At 51.5% G+C, this 20,562-nt stretch overlaps 1 protein-coding gene across 3 annotated transcripts in view; it reads right to left on the bottom strand.

Annotated features, from left to right (window-relative positions):
• Positions 1–456: 456 nt before the first annotated feature.
• Positions 457–20,562, bottom strand: part of MVB12B (multivesicular body subunit 12B) — a 180,900-nt gene continuing 160,794 nt past the window's right edge. For all 3 annotated transcript variants that reach the window (XM_036854445.1, XM_036854446.1, XM_036854447.1), the window contains one exon: positions 457–4,111. In XM_036854445.1, coding sequence (XP_036710340.1) covers positions 4,025–4,111 — 87 coding nt within the window. In that variant the 3' untranslated portion in view covers positions 457–4,024. The remainder of the gene's footprint in view (positions 4,112–20,562) is intronic.

Here is a 20,562-nt window from a genome sequence, read left to right as displayed (position 1 = left end):
TGCCAGCAGGTGAGCAGTGGAGACAGGACAAAACCACCGGTTGCATGTCCCCCCACTCCCGGCAGCCAGACGGCCCCGGTCCGGCACAGACAAGGGTTGGGGCGAGCCGGAGATGGAAGCGCCCCTCTGCGTTCCTTGCTGGCGACCCGTTAAAATGCACGCGTTTCACACGCTTTTATGGAAACTGGTGTTTTCTCCCTCCAGAAGCATTCCAGAGGGCTGTTGCCAGAGAATGGCAGGGCTTTCTTCGCTCCTCTTGGATCCTTCTGGCTTGTCACCAGGTCATCTAAGCTAAACGGGGGCAAAGAAACCCCCCAGCTCTTTCTAGAAGGCTGGAAGGCCAGGGTGCTGGCCAGTCCAGCCAGCAGCCGGGACGAGCTGGAGAGAGAGCTGGAGCCCAGAGCAGCCCCTGAGGGACGCCGATCTCGGTGCCTCAGAGACAGCAGCGAGCTGGGGAAAGGTTAAAACAAACGTTTATTTAACAAATTATATTAAGAAGACAATCACACAGTGAAACTTCCCTTTGCCAAGTACTAGAGTCACCTCAAATAAATACACGCGGTAGGACATTGTTCCTAAGCTAGTGACATAGCCACCTGCCTGAGGCCTGTCTCCTGGTGGTGACAGGCCCCGCCAGCACGGTCGCAACAGGTGAAGAAAGCTGGCCACCCCGGGGGCGTGGTGAGAGTGGGCACCCGGCCCCTCCAGGCCCTGGGGAGGCGAGCTCGGCTTTTGTGAGCCCGGCAGGCACGGGGCTGCCGTCAAGGCCTCTCTGTGTCCTCACCCTTGGGCTCACCAGCTCTCAGGGGAGCTGCGGGCTGGGACCCCTGTAAACGGTGATGGGCAGCCCGCAGCCCCGGTACTGCACCCAGCTCTCGCCCCGTGCTCGGCGAGACGCTGTCACACCAGCAGGGCCGGTGACAGCTGGGAACCCATTACTGGACTGGAGGCAGGTGCTCGTGATGGGACAGCTGGCACCGGGGACTCTGGGGCCAGATCCTGCCTCTGCCGCTTACCAGCTTTGCGCCTGCGGACATGTCTCAGCTTCTTCATCTGGAACCAGGAGCAAACAGCATACGCTTCGGAGTATTTGTTTTTTTGGGGCGGAGGGGTGGTGACAGGAGAAAATGTGCTTCAAGTGCCAGCCTAGCGCCTGGCAAGGAGTAGGTGCTTTGTACGTGTTGGTCCTCCTCGTCCCCCGCCGCCTCCTGAAGGACACGGGGGCAGGTGGTGGCCCTCTGGGGAGCTAGGGCGGGGGCCTAACCCGCTAGTTCTCCCTGCCACCGGGGTGCTCATCCCTCCGAGTGGAGGCTGTGGCTGGTATCCGTTCCCGGACTTGGGTGGAAAAAGCCTTGTTATAAATTTGCAGGTGAACTTGGAGTCAACTGCTTGCTCCGTATCACCGTTGTGCTGTTTCCAAGGCCTTTGGAGAGAGACTTGGAACGTTCGGGGGAAAGAGAAGGCAGCAGGGGGCGCTGTGCTCTGGTCAGTCCTTCCGGGGAGGGTGGAGGCTGCTGCCCTTCACGCCTCCGAGAGAGCCCCTGCCTCCCCTCCCCACGTGGCCAGAGGGTTTGTGAAAAAAAGCACCGTCCCAGAAAGAAACAGAGGTGGCTCGGTCCCGAGGTGAGCGAGCTCCATGTCCACACGGGGCAGGCGGGGCGCGTGGGCACCCACCTCAGAAGGAAAGATGCAGAGTCTGGAGCAGCCTAAAATCTACCAGGGACGCCAACTTCTCCTTAACACTGTCACTGCTTCATTGTCTTAAGCTGCCGTCATGGCGACGTTCACAGTCACTGTTAGACCCAGACCAAGTCTGGAACGTTGTGGAGGCCTCTCCAGCTCGCCTGAGTCCACAGAGGTTTGTCCTCTTCCCGGAGGCCTTGCAGCCCTGCCTTGCTCTGCCTGTCCCAGAACTGCAGGATGGCCCAGGGCTGGGGCGGGGGGGCTGGCGGCTCCTCTCCCCAACCTCACCCTCACTGCCCTCTTGCTCCCTGACAGGGGATCCCACGTGTCTGTCTTTGGACCTCCTAGGGCCCATCGGAGCTGCCAAAGTGCTTGGTTCTCAGTCAAGGGAGAAAGGCCGTGGGGTGTTACCTGTTGGAGATGATCCCACAGCTGGGGAGTGAGGAGAGGTGCAAGGACAGAGCCCGCGAGCCAACACAGCCGGACAGAGGTGAGCGGAGACGTCACCCCTCTGCCGGTTTCGGACCAGCCCCGCCCGTCCTAACGGCAGCAGCAGACACAGGTTCTCCGGGCCCCACGGGGCTCCCCCAATTCCCCAGAAACAGCCCGCTCATTTCAGTGGGTACAATTGAGACCGGTTCATCGGCTCTGTCCTGGGTAAGCACCGATCCCAAAGGGTCCTCGCGGGGACTTTACATCCCGCGCCTCCCGGGCCCTGGCGGGTTCCACCAACTAACTGCCTTCTCCTGCCACCTGGCCACACGGGAAGGCCAGCCCCAGCGGGGATGTCCTCAGGTCTCGGGGACAGTGGGGAGAGGTGAGCACATCTCTGATGCACAGAAATCAGGAGGTATCGAAATGAAGATCAAGGGGCAGCCGTGGGGGAAGAGGGGAGGGCCTGGGGACGGTGGGGCTGATGCAGGTATGTGAGGGACGTTTTGCCCCGGCCTCACTTCTCAGCCAGAGGCAGCGGCTCCTAACTGCTGGCCAGTTCCTGCTGCGCCCCAGCCGGCCCTGTGCCACCCTAGGAACTGCAGGGAGGAGGGGCTGTCCCTGGCTGGGCAGTGGCTCTCCTAGGCTGCCTTCCTACGCCAGCGACCAGACACACATCGAACCTCACGTCCAAAGCGCCAACCATCTGGTAACCCCCAAGATGTGAGATACCAAGTTCTGGGGAGTTAGGACAAATTCTAACGGCCAGACAAGGCAGCCACAGGGTGAGGCCCGAGCCTCCAGGGAGGACAGCGGCCCCGTTCCCATGGCACCCATGGGACTGGCACCCAGTCCCAGCTGGCACTGTGGGGAACGCCAGCAAGGCCACTGGCCACTCGCGGCAGAAATGTCAGTTCTGGCCCCAGTTTGGTGACCTGGGTCAGAGGGACTTTTCAAAACAACTGTTCCTGTTAGCAGAGGCCACCAAGACACAGCCTGGCTCTGAGAAGCTGGGTGACCGCGTGTCCACGTCCCTGGGCACGGGCTCACAGAGCCTCTTCACCCACGGCCTGGTCACGGTCAGAGCACCGGGCCGGGCAGTTGGAGCTGTTGTTGGCACGTGGGCACCACAGAGATGAGCCCTTTCTGGGGATGAAGGTGTGAGGTGGGTGAGCCCAGCGTCCTGGCAGCAAAACTCACATCCAAGCAAGCACCTGGCCACACGGCCATCTCACCGGGAAGGCAAGTCCTCTCTGGGCCAGTGGCTGGGGGATGGCTGTCCCCGACCTCAGGGCATCCAGTGTGTGAATTGAGGGGTGAGTCCGAGGTTGTCCACAGCGGGCAGGGAGGCGGGCCCGGGTCCACGTGGGGACCCACTGGCGTCCTCCTCCCATGTTTCCTTAGGGTCCCTGTGAAATTCTCGGGCACTTGATGCCGTTGGCATGAGCGATGTGTCCCATGGATCTGGGGCGGTCCGCCAGCCCTGGAGGGCCCTGTGCGAAGCCGCCAGCCCCTCAGGGTCTTCTGGGAGGAAGCAGCGGCTTAGTGGTGGCGACAGTCCGGAGAGCAGGGAGCCGGTGGCGTCACTGGGCGGCCAGAACAACTGTCCAGGGCCCTCGGGGTGACTCCCGTGGTGGGTAGGGTTGTTCGCAGGACAACTGGTCATCACACAGACATGGTAGGAGCCACTGGTCACTACAGCACACACAGATTAGTCGAGATTATGAACAGCATCCCCAGGGGAGCGGGGTGTCACGTCAGGCACGCCGATGACCGAGGAGGTAACAGCTCAGCTGCCCAGAGTCTCCCAGAAGCGCCAAGCGGGGCAGTGTGGATGGGCGGCGGGAGGGACCGGGCAAGGGGGCGCTCAGTAGTCTGGGCAATGCATCTTCTCCCCGCAGGCGGCCCCTCAGGACTGGGGGATCTGCTGGCACCGGGTGGGGCTGGGCGGGAGCCGGGCGGCGGCGCTCTGCTCCGTGCGGAAGCTGTACTCGTACTGCAGGGGGAGGGGGCAGAGCAGCACAGTCAGGGCGCGAGGACAGCAGAGAAGACCCCCCCCACGGCCTCGGACAGGCAGGCGGAGTCCCCGAGGACACAGGAAGGGCGGCCCTCTGCACGTGCACACGTACTGCAGTCGTGAGCTGTGCACGTGCACGGCGGGCGGGGGGAGACGCCTTTGGTGCTGCAGGTGGCTGTCCAGTTTGTGACAGTTGGTGCTTTCCGGTCCCTGCCCGCCCCCTGAAAGGTGAGCTCTCGGCACCAGCAGCGCCCAAAGCCGCGGTGCCAGCGGCGGACGCGCACAGCTGCCCACGTGCGCCCTGCCGCCCCCCCGCAGATGGTCCCCACGCTCCTGCTGCTGGAGGAGTCCCACGGATGGGAAGGGACAGAGCTGGGGCTCCATCCCAGACCTGACCTGGGCTAGCCGCAGCCACCAGGCTTGGGGGACCCCTGGACTTGCTGCTTTGCTCAGCGCTTCCTGACCTGAAGACAAACACCGGCTGACATGGGACACAGGGAAGGGGTGCCACCCCACAGCCCGAAGCGCGCTCCACACTGAGCTCCCAGGCACTTCCTCGCATGTGATGGACCTGGGGCTCCATGAGCCTGGGCCAGGGCGGGCGCCGGCAGAGTGTACCTACCTGTGCCCGGCCCGCCCTGCTGCCGGCCCGAACCTGAGCTCAACCCTCCCGCTTGAGACCCGAGCCTACCTACCTGACCCTGGCTCACGGAAATGACAGAAGGTCGGTTCCAAGTCTGGCGGAAATTTAGAGAAGGGGTGGGGACACCTGTGGTTCACCTTGAGGCCAGGCAGGGTTTCAATATCCAGATGTTGGGCAGGGCATGCCAGGCAGAAGAGGGGGCGCAGGTGAGGAGCGCCCGCCGGGCAGAAGGGCCAGGCCTGAGGCTGTAGGGCTGGGGAGCGGGGCCGCAGGAATGGCCTGGACACCACGCAGGGCAGCTACTTGGGTCCATGGGTCTTAGAAATGAGTTGCTTAGATTAGGTCAGTGGTCGTTAAACATTTAAAATATATTTTAAAACTTTTTAGCAGTAGAATTGCCATAAAACGGGCTTCCCTACATAAAGCAAAGTTGAGCTGCCTGACTGAACTCAGCCACTACCTGAAGCTGTCGCCTTGGGGACACCAGCGGGGGGCTGCCAGGACGGTGACGTGGAACCATCCCAGCAGGAGGGTGACCGCTGGGTGCCCACCCAGTAGGGTGCAGACCCCAGCCGCAGCCGTGGGCTCCAAATGCCCTCCCAACCCTCAAAGTGAGCTGCCCGCGGCAAGGAGGCACTTCTGAGGGCCACGCAGAGCAAGGAGCACAGCTACGGGCTGAGGGGCTTTAGGGATCGTTCTAGGAATGAGGGGAAGCAGAAGCTTCTGGAGGGTTTTACTCCTCCCAAGGGGAAATGGTGGGGAGGCCGAGGCAGCCAGCAGACTACCACTGCAGCACTGCGTCCTCAGCCACCCTGCCAGTGGTCCCGGAGGCCGACCCAGGACACACACAGATCCAGGCTGGCGCTGGGTGCGGGGGCGAGGCCTGGGCTGGCCCTGGCTGTCCCGTGCGAGCAGCAGAGGTGAGCAGCCTTGAGCAGCTACAGGGACCAGGTGACACTGGTGATAGGACTGTGGTCCCTACAAACAGAAGGGGCGGGGAGGGAGGGACTTTACGTTGCAGAGTGACCTCAGGCAGGTCTTTCCTCCTCTGAGCCTCAGTGAACTCATCTCTAAAGAGGGGTCACATGAAGAAATAAGTGTTGGCGAGGATGTGGAGAAAAGGGAACCCTCGTGCACTGTTGGTGGGAATGTAAATTGGTACAGCCACTATGGAGAACAGTATGGAGGTTCCTCAAAAAACTAAAAATAGAACTGTCACATGATTCACTTCTGGGAATTTACCTCAAGAAAAGGAAAACACTAATTCAAAAAGTTCTACGTACCCCCATGTTCACAGCAGCATTATTTACAATAGTCAAGATATGGACCAACCTAAGTGTCCATCAATGGATGAATGGATAAAGAAAATGTGGTACATATACAGTAGAATATTCCTCAGCGATAAAGAAAAAAAGAATGAAATCTTCAATGAAACTAAAAGCTGGTTCTTTGAAAAAAGAAGCAAAATTGATAAACCTTTAGCCAGACTCATCAAGAAAAAAAGGGAGAGGGCCCAAATCAATAAAATCAGAAATGAAAAAAAAGTAACAACTGACACAGAAATACAAAGGCCCATAAGAGACTACTACAAGCAACTATATGCCAATAAAATGGACAACCTGGAAGAAATGGACAAATTCTTAGAAAGGCACAACTTCCCAAGACTGATCCAGGAAGAAACAAAATATGAACAGACCAAATTACAAGTACTGAAATTGAATATGTGATTAAAAAACTCCCAACAAACAAAAAAGTCCAGGACCAGATGTCTTCACAGGCGAATTCTATCAAACATTTAGAGAAGAGTTGACACCTGTCCTTCTCAAACTATTCCAAAAAAATTGCAGAGGAAGGAACACTTCCGAACTCATTCTATGATGCCACCATCATCCTGATATCAAAACCAGACAAAGATACCACAAAAAAAGAAAATTACAATATCACTGATGAACACAGATGCAAAAATCCTCAACAAAATACCAGCAAATTGAATCCAACAATACATACATTAAAAGGATCAGGGCTTCCCTGGTGGCGCAGTGGTTGAGAATCTGCCTGCCAATGCAGGGGACACGGGTTCGAGCCCTGGTCTGGGAAGATCCCACATGCCACGGAGCAACTGGGCCCGTGAGCCACAATTACTGAGCCTGCGCGTCTGGAGCCTGTGCTCCGCAACAAGAGAGGCCGCGATGGTGAGAGGCCCGCGCACCGCGATGAAGAGTGGTCCCCACTTGCTGCAACTAGTGAAAGCCCTTGCACAGAAACGAAGACTCAACACAGTCATAAATAAATAAATAAATAAATAAAAAAGAACGTGAATTTCTTTAAAAAAAAAAAAAAAGGATCATACACCGTGATCAAGTGGGATTTATCCCAGGGATGCAAGGATTTTTCAACATCTGTAAGTCAATCAATATGATACACCACGTTAACAAATTGAAGGATAAAAGCCATATGATCATCTCAATAGATGCAGGGAAAACTTCTGATAAAATTCAACATCCGTTTATGATAAAAACTCTCCAGAAAGTGGGCATAGAGGGAACCTATCTCAACATAATAAAGGCCCTATACGACAAACCCACAGCTAACATCATACTCAATGGTGAAAAGCTGAAAGCATTTCCTCTAAGATCAGGAACAAAACAAGGATGTCCACTCTCATCACTTTTATTCAATATAGTTTTGGAAGTAGCCACAGCAATCAGAGAAGAAAAAGAAATAAAAAGAAAGAATCCAAACTGGAAAAGAAGTAAAACTATCGTTGTTTGCAGATGACATGATACTATACATAGAAAATCCTGAAGACGCTACCAGAAAAGTACTAGAGCTCATCAATGAATTCAGTAAAGTTGCAGGATACAAAATTAACAAACAGAAATCTGTTGCATTTCTACACACTAACAATGAAAGATCAGGAAGAGAAATTAAGGAAACAATCCCAATTACCATCGCATCAAAAAGAATAAAACACCTAGGAATAAAATTACCTAAGGAGGCAAAAGATCCGTACTCCAAAAACTATAAGATGCTGATGAAAGAAACTGAAGATGACAGAAACAGATGGAAAGATACACTGTGTTCTTGGATTGGAAGAATCAATATTGTCAAAATAACTATACTACCCAAGGCAATCTACAGATTCAATGTAGTCCCTATCAAATTACCAATGGCATTTTCACAGAACTAGAACAAGAAGAAAAATCCTTAAAATTTGTATGGAAACACAAAAGACTCTGCATAGCCCAAGCAATCTTGAGAAAGAAAAATGAAGCTGGAGGAATCAGGCTCCCTGACTTCAGACTATACTACAAAGCTACAGTAATTAAAACAGTATGGTACTGGCACAAAAAAAGATATATAGATCAATGGAACAGGATAGAAAGCCCAGAAATAAACCCATGCAATTATGGTCAATCAATCTACAACAAAGGAGGCAAGACCATACAATAGAGAAAAGACAGTCTCTTCAATAAGCGGTGCTGGGAAAACTGGACAGCTACATGTAAAAGAATGAAATTAGAACATTCTCTAACATCATACACAAAAATAAACTCAAAGACCTAACTGTAAAACCAGATACTATAAAACTCCTATAGGAAAACATAGGCAGAACACTCTTTGACATAAATCGTAGCAATATCTTTTTGGATCCATCTCCTAGAGTAATGGAAATAAAAACAAAAATAAATAACTGGGACCTCATTAAACTTAAAAGTTTTTGCACAGCAAAGGAAACCATAAACAACATATGGAATGGGAGAAAATACTTGCAAATGATGTGACTGACAAGGGATTAATCTCCAAAATATGCAAACAGCTCATACAGCTCAATATCAAAAAAGCCCAAACAACCCAATCAAAAAATGGGCAGAAGATCTAAATAGACATTTCTCCAAAGAAGACATAACAGATGGCCAAAACGCACATGAAAAGATGCTCAACATCGCTAATACAGAAATGCGGATCTAAACTACAATGAGGTATCACCTCACACTGGTCAGAATGGCCATCATCAAAAAGTCTATGAATAATAAGTGCTGGAGAGGCTGTGGAGAAAAAGGAACCCTCCTACAGTGTTGGTGGGAATGTAAACTGGTGTAACCACTATGGAGAACAATACGGAGGTGCCTTAAAAAACTAAGAATAGGACTTCCCTGGTGGCACAGTGGTTAAGAATCCGCCTGCCAATGCAGGGGACACGGGTTCGAGCCCTGATCTGGGAAGATTCCACATGCCACGGAGCAACTAAGCCCATGCGCCATGACTACTGAGCCTGTGCTCTGGAGCCCGTGAGCCACAACTACTGAGCCCACGTGCCACAACTACTGAAGCCCGCGCACCTAGAGCCTGTGCTCCGCAACAAGAGAAGCCACGACAATGAGAAGCCCGTGCAGCACAACGAAGAGTAGCCTCCACTTGCCACAACTAGAGAAAGCCCGCGTGCAGCAACGAAGACCCAACGCAGCCATAAATAAATAAAAAACAAAAACAAACAAAAAAACCCCCTAAGAATAGAGCTACTATATGATCCTGCAATCCCACTCCTGGGCATATATCTGGAGAAAACCATAATTCGAAAAGATACATGCACCCCAATGTTCACTGTAGCACTATTTACAATAGACAAGACATGGAAGCAACCTAAACGTCCATCAACAGATGAACGAACGAAGAAGATGTGATACATATATACATATATATATACACACACACACACACACAATAGAATACTATTCAGCCATAAAAAGGAATGAAATAATGCCATTTGCAGCAACATGGATGGAGCTAGAGATTGTCATACTAAGTGAAGTAAATCCGACAGAGAAAGACAAATATCATATGATATTGCTTACACGTGGAATCTAAAAAAAATGATACAAATGAACTTATATACAAAACAGAAATAGACCCACAGACATAGAAAACAGATTTATGGTTACCAAAGGAAAAGCAGGGGGGAGGGATAAACTAGGAGTTTGGGATTAACATATACACACTGCTATATATAATATAGATAACCAACAAGGACCTACTATATAGCACAGTGAAATATACTCAATATTTTGTAATAACCTATAAGGGAAAAGAATCTGAAAAAGGATATATGTATGTATGTGTATATATACACACATACATAACTGAATCACTTTGCTGTACACCTGAAACACAACATTGTAAATCAACTATACTTCAATAAAAATTTTTTTAAAATAAATAAAAAATAAAAGAATGAAATTTTGCCTTTGTGACAACACAGATGGACCTTGAGGGCATTATGCTAAATGAAATAAGTCAGACAGAGAAAGACAGACACCATCTGATCTCACTTATGTGCGGACTCTAAAACACAGCAACAACAGCAACTACAAAACCAAGCTCACCGTGCAGAGAACAGATGGGTGGTTGCCACAGGCAGCGGTGGGGTGGGGTGCGCGAAACGGGTGAAGGGAGTCAAAAGGCACAAACTTCTAGTCACGAAATAATTACGCCATGCGGGGGGTACGTACAGCCTGGTGACTACAGTTATTAATACTGTATTGCATCTTTGACAGTTGCTAAATCTTAAAGGTTCTCATCAGAAGTCAAAAAATTGATATTGTGTATGATGAGGGATATTAACCACACTTATGATGATGATCGCTTTGCAATATATACAAATACTGAAACATGTTGTACACCCGCAACTAATACAATGTTATATGTCAATTATACCTCGATAAAAAAGGTGGCGTGATGATCTCTACTCCTGGGGCCTATTGTGAAGGTAGGACGAGGTGCGGCAGGTTAAAGGCCCGCCCGCCCCAGCACCAGGCAAGCACTCACTGTACATCTGTTGGCTATGTGGGGAAGCCCATCAAAGTAGCCCCACTTTCCTGCTAATGACCATGGCCTGGGGACTCCAGCTCCCAGGAGGCTGGAGGAGCAGTGCAGCCCCGGACCAGGTCTTTGGGCAAAGTTTGGGACAATACCGCCACCTGGTGGCTGCTCAGGCGCATCACGGCTCCATCGGCACCCATCACATTCCCTGCCCCCGCGCTGGGCGCTGGGGCCAGGTGAGAGCCCTACAAGAGTGGCAGGGGATGGACATAGGCACACCGGGGCCTTTAACCCAAATGGGCAACACAGGACGAAAGCAGCTTGGGGGAGACAGCATAAAAGCATTTCTGCCAACGGCCGAGGATGGTCCCTGAGGAGCACCCAGGGGGTGCCACAAGCCCGGCTGGAGACATATGGAACCAGGAATAAAGGGATGGGAAGTGGAAGCACTTGGGGGGCAGGGTATCTGGAGTTACAGGTGTGGAGCTGTTTCGAGAAGAGCACCCAGAGTCGGAAGACAAGAGGATGGGCCTGGCACTTGGGGCCAGGAAGGGAGGAGGAAACCAGCCCTGACGATGGACCCAGGGGCCAGCGAGGAGGGCAGCAGTGCCTGAGCTGCACAGACTGGGGGCACGGTAGTTAAAAACACACGGTGATCTTAGCAGGGGCAGTTCTAGGTGGGCAAAGGATCAAGAGAGCAGTGCTGACGTGGACAGGCGAGGGTGGTCTCTCCTCAGGCGTGGGGAGAGGGTGGCACCCCGCTCTGAAGAGGCTGTTAACAGCAGGCTAATGAGCCTTTAACACACGCAGGTCCTGACTCAGTAGGTCTGGGGTGGGGCCTGAGATTCTGCACCGTCAACCAGCTCCCAGGTGACCTGATGCTGTGGGTCGGTTCCGTGGCCCAGTCAGTGAGATGTGGGAGCGGATGTGGATGGGAATGAGCAGAGAGGAGACCAGAGGCGTCAGGGCTGAGGGGCTGCTGAAGAGGGGCTGGGGGAGAGGGTGGGGAGGAGGCTGGTGGCGGGGGGGCCTCGCTTTGGCTGCTTTGAGGCCTTGCCTGGGAGACGCCCACCTGGGGCTGCAGCAGAGGTGAGGGAGCGAGCCCAGTGCCAGGCGCCCTGCAGGGGCCCCGTCACGCGCTGGGGAGACAGCTGTGGGCTGTGCCACCTCTGCTCTTCCAGAGTGTTTGCTGTGTCCGGCTCCCAGGGTGGCGGGGACGCCCAGGGCAGCGAGGCCTCCTTGGTTAGTTGGGTCTGGCCACAGAGAGCGCGTGGAGAGAGATGGAAGCCCGCGCTCCCAGACGTCCAGAGCCGGCCTGGAACGGGGCCGCAGACCTGGACACTGCCGGGGTGGGCCCGGAAAGGGCGCTCCCGATGGCAGGGTGGGGGTGGGGGGACGAGGGGGCGCAAGTGGGCAGGCCAGGGTGGAAGGGCCCTGGTGGGGGGTCGGAGGCCAGTCTTTGTGGCCGGGGGTAGGGACACGGTCACTGCGGGGGTGGGTATAGAAGGGTCTTCAAGGACAAACTGCTAAACTCCTGTTTCTCTCACTCTCGGGGGCGGGAGGAGAATCAGGAGTACACACGGCGCCTCCTCCTGACTCACGGCCCGAGTTCGCCGCCGCCCCAGGAGGGGGCCAGGGACCCGCTGCACAGATTGCTGTCCGCCCGCCCCTGCCCTTGAGATTCTTCCCTTTGTAGGTTATCTTGGCTGGAGAAAAGGACCTCTTGTTTTCTCTAACTCCCCAAATGAAATTTCAACATATGTCCCCCGTCATAATCCCCCTTAGGCCGTGGATAACCCTTCCCACAGACGCTGTCCTCTGCCTGGGATTGCTGGCCCCAAAGTGTTTGCCCAAGAGACTAGGGCCGCTTCTGGAAGCCCTTTCACTCCCTTGGGCAAACACTGAGTACCTTTGAAGGTGGATTTGGGCCCGGATCTGTTGACTCAGAACATTAGCCTCCTGCATGAGGAAAACCTGCACTCGCGTACAAACAGCAAATCCTTTTTGAATTAAAAAAAATTTCAATTAAAAAGCATTTTGGTTCGCAGAGCTGAGCCCAGCCAAGCGGCGCCTGGCCCTGGCCACAGCGCCCCCTGGTGGGCATGGGCCATTATCACAGCAGCAGGAAGTCCAGGAAAGAGACGTCGCTGTCAGGGGCTCTGCGGGGCTTCCCTGGGCCGGGGATGGTGGGCCCCTGGCAGAAGACCCTGTCACCAACGTATCAGACCTCTCGAGCCACGGCACGCGATTTCCAGATTCCAAGAGCCTTTTGTCACAGTGAGGCCAGCATCCTGGCGGTGGGAGATGCCGACCTTGGTTTCCAGCTGCACTGGGGAGGCCAAGTCACTCTAGCCCCAGCCTCATGGCAGAAGGAGGGTGATCAAACCCCCCACCCACTCTTGAGAGTGAAAAAGCAGTCCTCCACGTGCATCATAATCAAGGGTTTGAACCAAAGCCAGTGCTGCCTGGGCCCTGCCTGGGGTCGGGGTGGGGTGAGGGCAGGGCAGGCATCAGCATTTCTTAAAAGCATCCAAGGGACTTTAATGGTTAAGCAGGTAGAGAACCACTACCTGAAACCTTTTGCTAAATAAAATAGAGGAGAAAGAAGTAAAGGCAAGCATACACCCTCCCACCCTTCCCTCCCTGGGTCTTGTAACTATCAAATCAACGAGAGGGCTCCAGACAAGAAACAGCAGTAAGGGATTGTTTTTAGAACCCGAATTTTGAGATGTGCAAGCTGAGGCTCAGGGAAGGATCAAACTTCCCAAGGTCCCCGAGGGCTGGATGAGGCCAGGGGCGGGGACAGGCACACTGCTGGTGGGGCAACCAGCCTCAGGACCCACGGTGTCTACACGCACCTCTCATACGGGTGGAATTCCGAAATGGGGGGCAGGTGGGGTCACAGAAGGGCCTGGAAGGATGTGGCAAGAGTGGGTCTGAAGGAGCCCAGGCTGGGCCTCAGGGCCCTGGCCAGGTGAGGACAGGTAGGGGGAAGTAAAGGAACAAGACACCAGCCAACTTGAAGTCTGGCTCAGGGCTGGAGTGACAGTCACGGCGGGTCCCCAGGGCAGACGGGCGGTGGGTGAGGTTCTGAGCAGTGGCCCCGGCCGTCCCCACAGCCTGCCTTTCCCAAGCCTGTCCTGGCCCCATGGGCCAGGCCATGACACCTGCTGTGTCACCCCGGGTTCAGCCCCTCTGGGAATTTCAGCTCCAGGAAGCTTCCTCTCCTCACACGAGGGCTCTGTGTCCTCCCATGTGTTTCTGGAAGCCTGGCTGCTGGATCTCGGGTACGAGAGGAAAGGGGCAGGTGCCACTGTGAGGAGTGGGCCCTAACGGGCCTCACGTGCCATGGCGCAGGCCTCCTCCGTGTGCTGGGAGGGCCCGTCCAGCTGATTTGAATACTCCACCCCTTCAAGCTGTCAAAAGGGCCACTGAGGACCAGAGGGGCAAGGACGAGCCTGAGGAGGGGACACTCTGTGGTCTGGGTCTCCTCATTTCTTCCCACAGGAGTGCTCGTTTCATACTTGGATCATGGTTCCACAGACACATCCAAAAAACTGGGTGAAAGGGGGAGGCCCTGGGGTTTACAAGCCCGTACAAGGGCTCTGTCCAGAGAAGGGCTGTCACGTGCAGACTGGGGCCCGGGGGATGAACGGAAGCCAGGACTGCCCCCCAGACCTGGCGGGGGGAGGGTCCTGAAATACCCCCAAGCTGGGGAGATGCCTTGTTTATCCCCTCACTTGCTGAGAGCCCACAGCTGGGCCTGGAGGTCAGGACTCCTGGACTACAGCCCATGAGCCCTGTGGTCACTAATAAGGGGACAGGAGGGGCAGGAGCCACCGGGTCCCAAGCCAGGGTCGGGGACAGAATCCTCACGCCCAGTGAAGCTGGTACTGCTGTCCTTCCTACGCGAGCACAGCGGGGCTCAGAGAGGGGAGTAGCCTGACCGAGGCCACCGGGGTCGGGAAGCAGGAGGGTCCCACAACAAGCCCACGGCAGGGTCGGTGCGACCCTCCCAGGAAGCCTCTTCTGTGTTTCCCTTCCGGCTTTCCCGTTGGGTTCCTCAGCTCTGATCCGAGAGCAGCAACCCCCGAGTCAGAAACCATAAGCCCCACCCAGTCCCACTGCTCAGTCTCACCCTAAATGAGGGGCTGAAAAAGGACCCCTCGCGACCCACCTGCTCCAGGAGCAGGCACCGCGTCTGTCTGGGCACGGGGCACGGGGCATGGGGCACGGCTGCCAGATGAATGTATGGACCACGTGCCGATTCAGGCCGTACCTCTTCTGACTCCGGGGCACCCAGGTCATTTTCATCAACCCTCATCAGCACCCCCTCCCCCTTTCCTGCTCTAAGCCGGGGACTCCCGGGGGGGATGGTGACACCCACTAGCACCCTATACGGCCTGCTGCCCTGGGCTCAGCGCCGCGAGAGCCCCCCACTCTCAGGGCACCCTCAGTTCAGGAGCACCTCCACCTAGGAACCGACAGAGCATCAAAGAGCGGTGAAGTGACTCCCACGTCCCCACCCGGGCGGAGCCCCAGCCCCTGCTCTGAGAGTGAGGCGTCAAAAGGTTTCTGCACAGACCTTTCCCCACACATGGCTTCTCAGATCTCCCCTCCCTCTTCCTGTCAAGCACCACACCTTTGTGCCTTTCCGAATGGTACTCTCTCTGGGACATTCGTCCTCCTCCAGGGAGGATTAATCACTAGCTTCCAGGACCCCACATCACTTTCCATCTCCTCCTTAAGTTCAGGGTCGGGATGGGGCCTCAGACATTTCTGTAGCTTCAGAGGCTCGTAGAGGCTGTGGCCCAGAATAGATGAATAAATGAATAAATGAATGAATGAATGATGGATGGATGGATGGACGGATGGTACAGGATGTGGGGAGGGGGGAGGTGAATGGGTGGATGAATGAGTGGATGGAGACACAGGTGGATGGATGGACGGGTGGATCGATAGGTGAGTGAAGGGACAGATCAGGCTCTGGGGACAGCTCAATGCAAAGGAGAGAAGACAGCTAGCTTAGGAACTCAGTTCTCAGGCAGGGGGGAGGTCATTCTGGTCTTCAGTGTTTGGAAGCAGCAGTATGTCGGTCCAGCCCTGGGTCCTCTGAATTACCACAGCCTCTGAGCGTGATGGTGTGATGGCCCCTAATCAGTGGTATTTAACTCATGGAGGCAAAGTGCCGACCCCAGGGCTTGTCCACATCACCCCTGTGAATGGTGAAATTATGAGTCAACATGTGATCTGTGTTTGTATCTCCATGCACAGACATGGGCAAGCTAGAGGTTCACACACTGGTGGCCTACGTGGTGTTTAAAAATAGTTATAAACATTGAAAAGTTGAAGAGACCTTGCATACAATGCCAACATTTTCCAGATTTTATAAAACAAATAGGGGGTTATGGCAATTTTGGACCTTCATTCTTGCACCCCAACCCTTAGCCTCACACAGGGGAACGGAGGCTGCTTCCTTTAGAGAGAGGCGTGCTTTCCAGTTTGCCGCAGTCCCCACCATTCCCTACGAACTGCCCAGAGTGTCAACTGCCATTTTATCACTGTGAGTGCATTTTGTGTGGGCACATGGGGATAAAGCAAGAAAGTGAAATATTTCTTGCACCCATGACTCTTAAAAGTAGAAAGATGAAAGACAGAGAAGGCCAAGCATTTTAAGGAAAATGGGGGAAAGCACATTCTGTGGTGGCACCAGGACTGCTGCGTGATTAATAACAAGCTTACTTCTCCTGGCCCCTCCCAAGCTGCAAGGCTGGGGGCCCAGCGGGTACCTGTGGGTCCAGCCAGCGGTGTCGGCATGGGGCTCTGGGCAGGGCTGGGGGCTGATGGACGCCTTTGCGGCTGAATAAGCGCTGGTTCTGTTGGCAAAGAGCCATGGGGGCTCACCCCTCAGTGAGTCAGCATGTCAGAATTCATCTGAATGTCACCTAAAAAATGGATATTTGTATTTTCCCTCTCCTAGGTTATTTGTGGATAATATTTCAAACAATGCTGCATTCTGGCACTGATTTCTGAGCGGAAAAGGAGAAGCCGTGGGGTCACTCTGGGAAGGTGCCCTACCCATTCTTTATCTTTCTGCTCATTTTTTTACCTACATGCCAGGCAAACTTCTAAGAGTTCAACTGGTGGGGGGGGTATTACTTTCAAACTTGGGGGATGAGAGTTCCCAAAAGGACAGAAAATGACAGAAAAATCCTTTTATGATGGACTTCAAAAGACCGAATATTCATCTTGACCTCAGTTCTGCATGACCCAGGTATACAACTCATGACAGTATCCAGGGCAGGTAATTCTGTCCACCCAACATCAGCTCTGGCTCAGCCTGGCTCCCTCATTTATATGATGAACGCCCTGGGCCGCTGCAGGAGCGACCTGGTGACCTGGGTGGCGGCTGCTGCTTGGCGACACCGCTGCCGACAGAACCAAAGAGGGTGCGGGGGGGGGGGGAGGGGGAACGCAGACTCTCAGAATTAGGAACTCTATTAATGTAATCTACTGTATTAATATTCCTGCAGAGGAAAAATATGATCATCTCAATGGATGATTAACAGACATTTATCAAAAGCTACCATCTAATCCTGATAAAAACATTTAGGAAAATAGAAATAGATGGCTAATTCTTTAACATGATAATAAAAAAAAAGATATGTCTATATGCAGCAGGCCAAAATGCAGCATTATGGGTTAGTATAGAAACTAGAAACTTCCGTCCAGACAAGGCGGCCCAGTGACCTGACCGAGCTGGCCGCGGTGCCAGGCGAAGGCACAGGAAGAGGGACAGGAGGAGGTGGTGTTGGTATTTGCAGACGACATAAGCTCCGGCCTGCGAAACTGAAGAAAAGCAACTGAAAAACCGTCCGAAACAATAGAAGAAGTCAGTGGGAGAGCCAGCCCACAAAATGACGCAGAAGTCAACAGCTCTTTGATACATAAATGACAGAAAATATAATGGAAGAAAAGATCCTATTCACAAGAGCCATGAAAACATCAAACACCTAGGAATAACCTACAAAGAAGGGTGCAGGCTCTCCACAAAGAACACCCTTCCACTCTGCTGAGCGACAGAACAAAGACCCGGGTGGAGGATTTTCACCAATCGTTCCTCTATTAATCTATATGCTCAGTGCAGTCACAATAAACATCTAGAACGGAGTTTCTCCCCCTGAAAAGATTCTCAAGTTCAGCTGGAAGAATAATCATGTGAATATAATTAGAAAAATTGAGGTGGGGCAGACGGGAGAACTAACCTTATCATATATTAAAGTTGATTATAAAGCTATCAGATTCAAAGCAGTGTGGCAATCATATAAAAAGAACAGAGATGAACAGAGTCAAGAAAAATATCCATTGATCCACTTACAGATGGAACTGTCCGATAAGAGTAACACTGAAAACTCACTGAAGAAAGTAAACACTGTTGTGAAAACTGGCTAACACTTTAGGATAAAATAAAGCTGGTTCTAGATCTTACCGTCTAATAAACTTCAGATGGATTCAGTAGTTGAAAAGTATTTAATATTTTAATATATTAAAACAAAGGGTATGAAAAAATATGGGCGAATATTTTTATAATCTTCTAAGTAGGACATGAAGTCGAAAATAAAACATTAAAACAAAGACAAAATTGCCCATGAAAAAATTAAAAACCATTGTATAGCAGAACACATCTTTAACAAGGTGAAAAGCCACTGGTTGAGTGTGTGTGTGTGTTTGAACACAGGACAGAAAGAAGGGCAGAAAAAACTGGGCAAAGGGCACAAACAGAAGAGATTCACAAAAGAAATACAAATGGCCAATAAACATATGAAAAGATGTTCACCTTTAAATACCAGTGATACTTAGCTATAGTGAGGATGTGGGAAACAGGTACCCCCTCACACACCACAGGATGGGGGAGGGGAAGTTTAAATGGGCACACTTTTTGGAAGGCAAAATGGTAATACCATGCATTCTTCTAAAGAAACACCCAGGGAGCAAAGACACACATACAAGGAAATATACACTGCACCGGTGTAATAGCAAATAACTGGAAACAACTCAAAAGTCAATCAATAGTGGATTGCTTAAATAGATTATGACATAATCATAAAAGGGAACCACATGTAGTCATTAAAAAGAATGAGGTAGATCTGTGTGAAATGACATGGAAAGTTGTGCAAGATACACCGGTCTGTGTGAAAGCAAAATACAGAATATTATGTCCAGTGTTGAACTCCTGTGATCTTTGTTTCACACGTGTGTGTGTATGTGTGTCTCTCCCAGGAGTGGACCACGGGGGACTCTCATCTTTGACATGTTTCTGTAATGTTTGCATTTTAATAAACACGCACAACCTTTGCACTCGGAAAGAAAACACTAAATATTAAAAAATCGATTCTGATCGGCAGGGTAGCTGCTTAAGATGACAAACTGCCCAGGATGTCTGCCACAATTTATGGGGACAGAACTAATCTTGTCTGTGGCATCAAATAGTGGTTCCCAAGCTGTGGTCAGACTCCTGAAAAGTCCAAGAAGTGGAGGTCCCCAGGCTACTTCCTACATTTCAAAAGAAGCCTAACACTTCTTTTATGCGCTTGGAATGGCTATCCATTAAACTAATTCATTAGGTTCCTTTGTTTTTGGCTGAAATTATCTCAACTCAGTTTGATAGCTCTGTAAGAATTTGGTGGCAGCTCTATGTCTTTGAACAATATAAAAAAGGGGAGCGGAACAATATATAAGAAAGGTTAACTTCTATTTAATTAACTAACTTTTATTTAATAAATGAAGTAGGCAAATTTCTTTCCCAAAACATATCAGCTTCCTGACTGAAAAAGAAAGAAGAAAAGATTCTGGGTGTTGAAAATACTAAGTCTCACAGATAGAAAACACCTTATTTCCTGTTGCAGCTTAAGACCTGACCACTAGATGGTGCAAAGAGATCACACATTTTGCAACATCTCCCTCTACAAAATTCTTTTTAACGTTAATAAGCACAATGAAAGCTTTCCAAAAGTAGAAAGAATGAACAATTGTGCTGGGATATGAACATTTTGCTTTTGTAAAATTGGACTCTGCCATTTCATTACTGATACAAAAATCTTCTGCCTCACTTTCCTCCTGCACAATGCAGATCCCAAATCCACTCTAATCTCATATATTGGAAGGGCTTGCAGAAGTCCATGCAAAGTGGATGTACAGAAGTTGGAGTCAAAAATTCTTTTTACCTCGCGATGCCAAACGTGTTTCCACTAATTTCACCTCAATGTCGTGACGTAAATGCTAGTGTAATCTGCCCCAAGCTAAATAAGCAATAAGCCCCATTTTTCAATACACAAACACATAAAGATGTCAGCTCAAACTGTTTACTAATTAACACTTAAAAAGACACAAATTAGATATGCGTGGCTAAGAGCAATTATAATCAAGACGAATTTCTCCAGTCATTTGGGAACTGAAAAAAATGCCTAATTGCTGGAACCAATGTTTTAAAAACTGAAATCACGCCAGTTAGCAAATATGTTCATTTAAAGAACATTCCACGTGACTACACTCTTGAGGATTGACTACAAACATAAGAACAAGGAAAATATTTAGGTATAAAATTAAAATTTTAAGCTCCTTTAGATTTATAATTTCTTCATTAAATACGTCTGCAAACAGCAGCCCATAAAAACCTGTAGCAATTAAGTGGTTAAATGAACTGCCTCCCTTGTCAGTTTTAAAGGAGTGATTAATATCAGATCGTCCCTTTACTAATTAGACTCTCCCTTGTCTTTCAGCCTTAAAGTCGAGTGAAAATGGAGGCTGTTTGCTCCACCAGGAAGTGTGGTGGGCTAATGACGCTCCCTTGCCACGTTTTTGAGTGTGGTGCCCAGAGAAGGCAGGGTGAGCATTGTGGTTTTCCATGGAAGGTCGGCAGCAGGTGGGGAAAGGGCTTTGTGTGCGGGTCTGGAAGGCACTCTGGATG

Source organism: Balaenoptera musculus, chromosome 6 (genome assembly GCF_009873245.2).
Source record: "Balaenoptera musculus isolate JJ_BM4_2016_0621 chromosome 6, mBalMus1.pri.v3, whole genome shotgun sequence".
In the NCBI taxonomy this organism is placed as follows: Eukaryota; Metazoa; Chordata; class Mammalia; order Artiodactyla; family Balaenopteridae; genus Balaenoptera; species Balaenoptera musculus.
This window is presented reverse-complemented; position numbering and strand designations above follow the sequence as displayed.